Genomic DNA, 2,006 nt, shown 5'->3' on the forward strand with positions numbered 1-2,006 from the left:
ATAACAATTGTCGTAACTTTAGATTGTTCTCTCTCTCACAAGCCGAATCAAATAGCCTTTGTCAAGGCTCAAAAAGAGTTGGATTTTCGCTTTCGCTATCGCTGTCGTATTCGCTGTCGCTATCGTTCCTGTCGTGGCATTTTTCCTGACGGAGAAGTTGGCCAATCTGCTGGGATCCTTTCAGCCAAGGATCGCCACATTGTTCCAAGTGTCCGTGAGTGGACATTTTATGGTCCTTCGAACCGGATCTGAGAGATCCACCCTCCAGTGGTGCAGCCGCAACAACAGATGTGTCGTAGATCAACCAATTGCGAACATCTACTCCCGCATCGTTTGCGCGTCTTTTCGAACGTGTCCAAACACGTTTGCTCCAGTATTTGCTTTGCGAGAGTCGCACTGCCGTTCCAGTTGATAGCGACAAGATAGCCGACCGAGTTGAATTTAGAATTTTCGAGGCTTGTTGGAGAAGAGAAGTTTTTTTTCCCCCGAAGTATTCGCGAGTGAAACGTAATGCGAGTGAAGTCACGTCGCCGAGTATTCTAAATTGAAAAACTAAAATCCGGTGCGTCGCTTCTGGTTTCTGCACGTGTCCGAACACATTCATTCCTGTTCCCTGCTGTGCGAGGGGTCGCACAGCTGTTCCTGAGCCTGCTGATACCGTTACGAAAATCGACTGGATTTTCTGTGGCTTGCTGAGGTGAATTGTGAATGTTAAGTTACAGTCCGATTATTTTCTACCGTACGTAAGTCGCGCGCGAGTGTACCTAGAATAATCAATTAACTTGTGAGTGAAGTCCGATTTTTTCTCTCGGAGTATATCGTGCGCGAGTGTAACAATGCCTGTCGACCCTTCACCAGCTAGGAAGAAACCTAAACCCGACATAGCAGATATGAAAACATTGGCTTCTTTGCGTGGCCAAGCAAAGGCGCAAGTCACCCGGATACGCAAAGCTGTGGAGGAAGCATCAGGAGCTGATGCCGTCATACCCAACATGGCGATGCTGGCGGTATACTCCCGAAAGTTGGACCTCTACTTCAACGAGTATCGTGATTTTCACCATCAAATCATGGTGCTGTGCTCTGACGAAGGCATGGAGGAACAAGATCGAATATATGAAGCATTCGAAATCCAGCACACCGAAGATGCATCTCAAATTCCACTTTCGATTCAACGTTCAGACCAAACCCCTCGCATTATTGTGCAGCAGCAACCGTTGAAGGCACCTATTCCAACCTTCGACGGTAAACCTGAGAACTGGCCACGCTTCAAGGCCATGTTTCTTGATGTCATGCGGACGTCTGCCGACTCGGATGCGATAAAGCTATATCATCTCGACAGAGCATTGGTCGGTGCAGCTGCTGGGATCATTGATTCCCGAACGCTGAGTGAAAATAATTACGTTCATGCGTGCAAAGTGCTCGAAGAACGCTTCGAGAATAAACGAGTGATTGTTGACATTCATGTCAACGGCCTTCTGAACTTGAACACATTAAACCGTGAAAACGCCAAGGACCTGAGGGAACTTATTGACGACGTCACCCGACACGTCGATAGACTTAGCCTGATGAAAGAAGAGATGCTGGGAGTTTCAGAACGGATCGTTGTCAACCTGATAGCTGGTGCTTTGGATAAGGACACGAGGCTGCAGTGGGAATCTTCCATCCCACATAAGGAATTGCCGAAACTATAGATTTCCTGCAGAAGCGCTGCGCTGTTTTGGAACGGTGGGAATCATCATTGGTCAAGCCAGTTATCCACTCAAAGTCGTCGCCGCCCGCCAAGAATCCTGTGAACACGTCGAAGAATACGTCAGCCAAGACCTTCGCTTTAACGAAAAGGGAGCAAACCTGTGACCTATGTGCAACCGGTGCTCATCCGAGCTTCCGGTGTGAGACTTTCCGTTCGTTGGACATCGCTCAGCGCCAAGCCAAGGTAAGAGATATCAAAGCTTGTTTCAATTGCCTAAGGGTAGGCCATCTATGTAGTGCATGCCCTTCCCCACATA

General features: G+C 48.2%; 1 protein-coding gene across 1 annotated transcript; it reads left to right on the top strand.

Annotated features, from left to right (window-relative positions):
* Positions 1-836: 836 nt before the first annotated feature.
* On the top strand, positions 837-1,691 carry LOC135702791 (uncharacterized). The gene has a single exon (XM_065223836.1). It carries the CDS (start codon positions 837-839, stop codon positions 1,689-1,691), a length of 855 nt encoding a protein of 284 aa, XP_065079908.1.
* Positions 1,692-2,006: the final 315 nt, after the last annotated feature.

The sequence above is a fragment of the Ochlerotatus camptorhynchus genome, unplaced genomic scaffold, assembly GCF_037179485.1.
Source record: "Ochlerotatus camptorhynchus isolate MF236.1 unplaced genomic scaffold, CSIRO-AGI_Acam_v1.1 ptg000197l, whole genome shotgun sequence".
In the NCBI taxonomy this organism is placed as follows: Eukaryota; Metazoa; Arthropoda; class Insecta; order Diptera; family Culicidae; genus Ochlerotatus; species Ochlerotatus camptorhynchus.

What these genes read in the sequence shown, in the direction of transcription:
- LOC135702791 (XM_065223836.1), top strand. Translation starts at nt 837, where the DNA reads ATGCCTGTCGACCCTTCACCAGCTAGGAAGAAACCTAAACCCGACATA.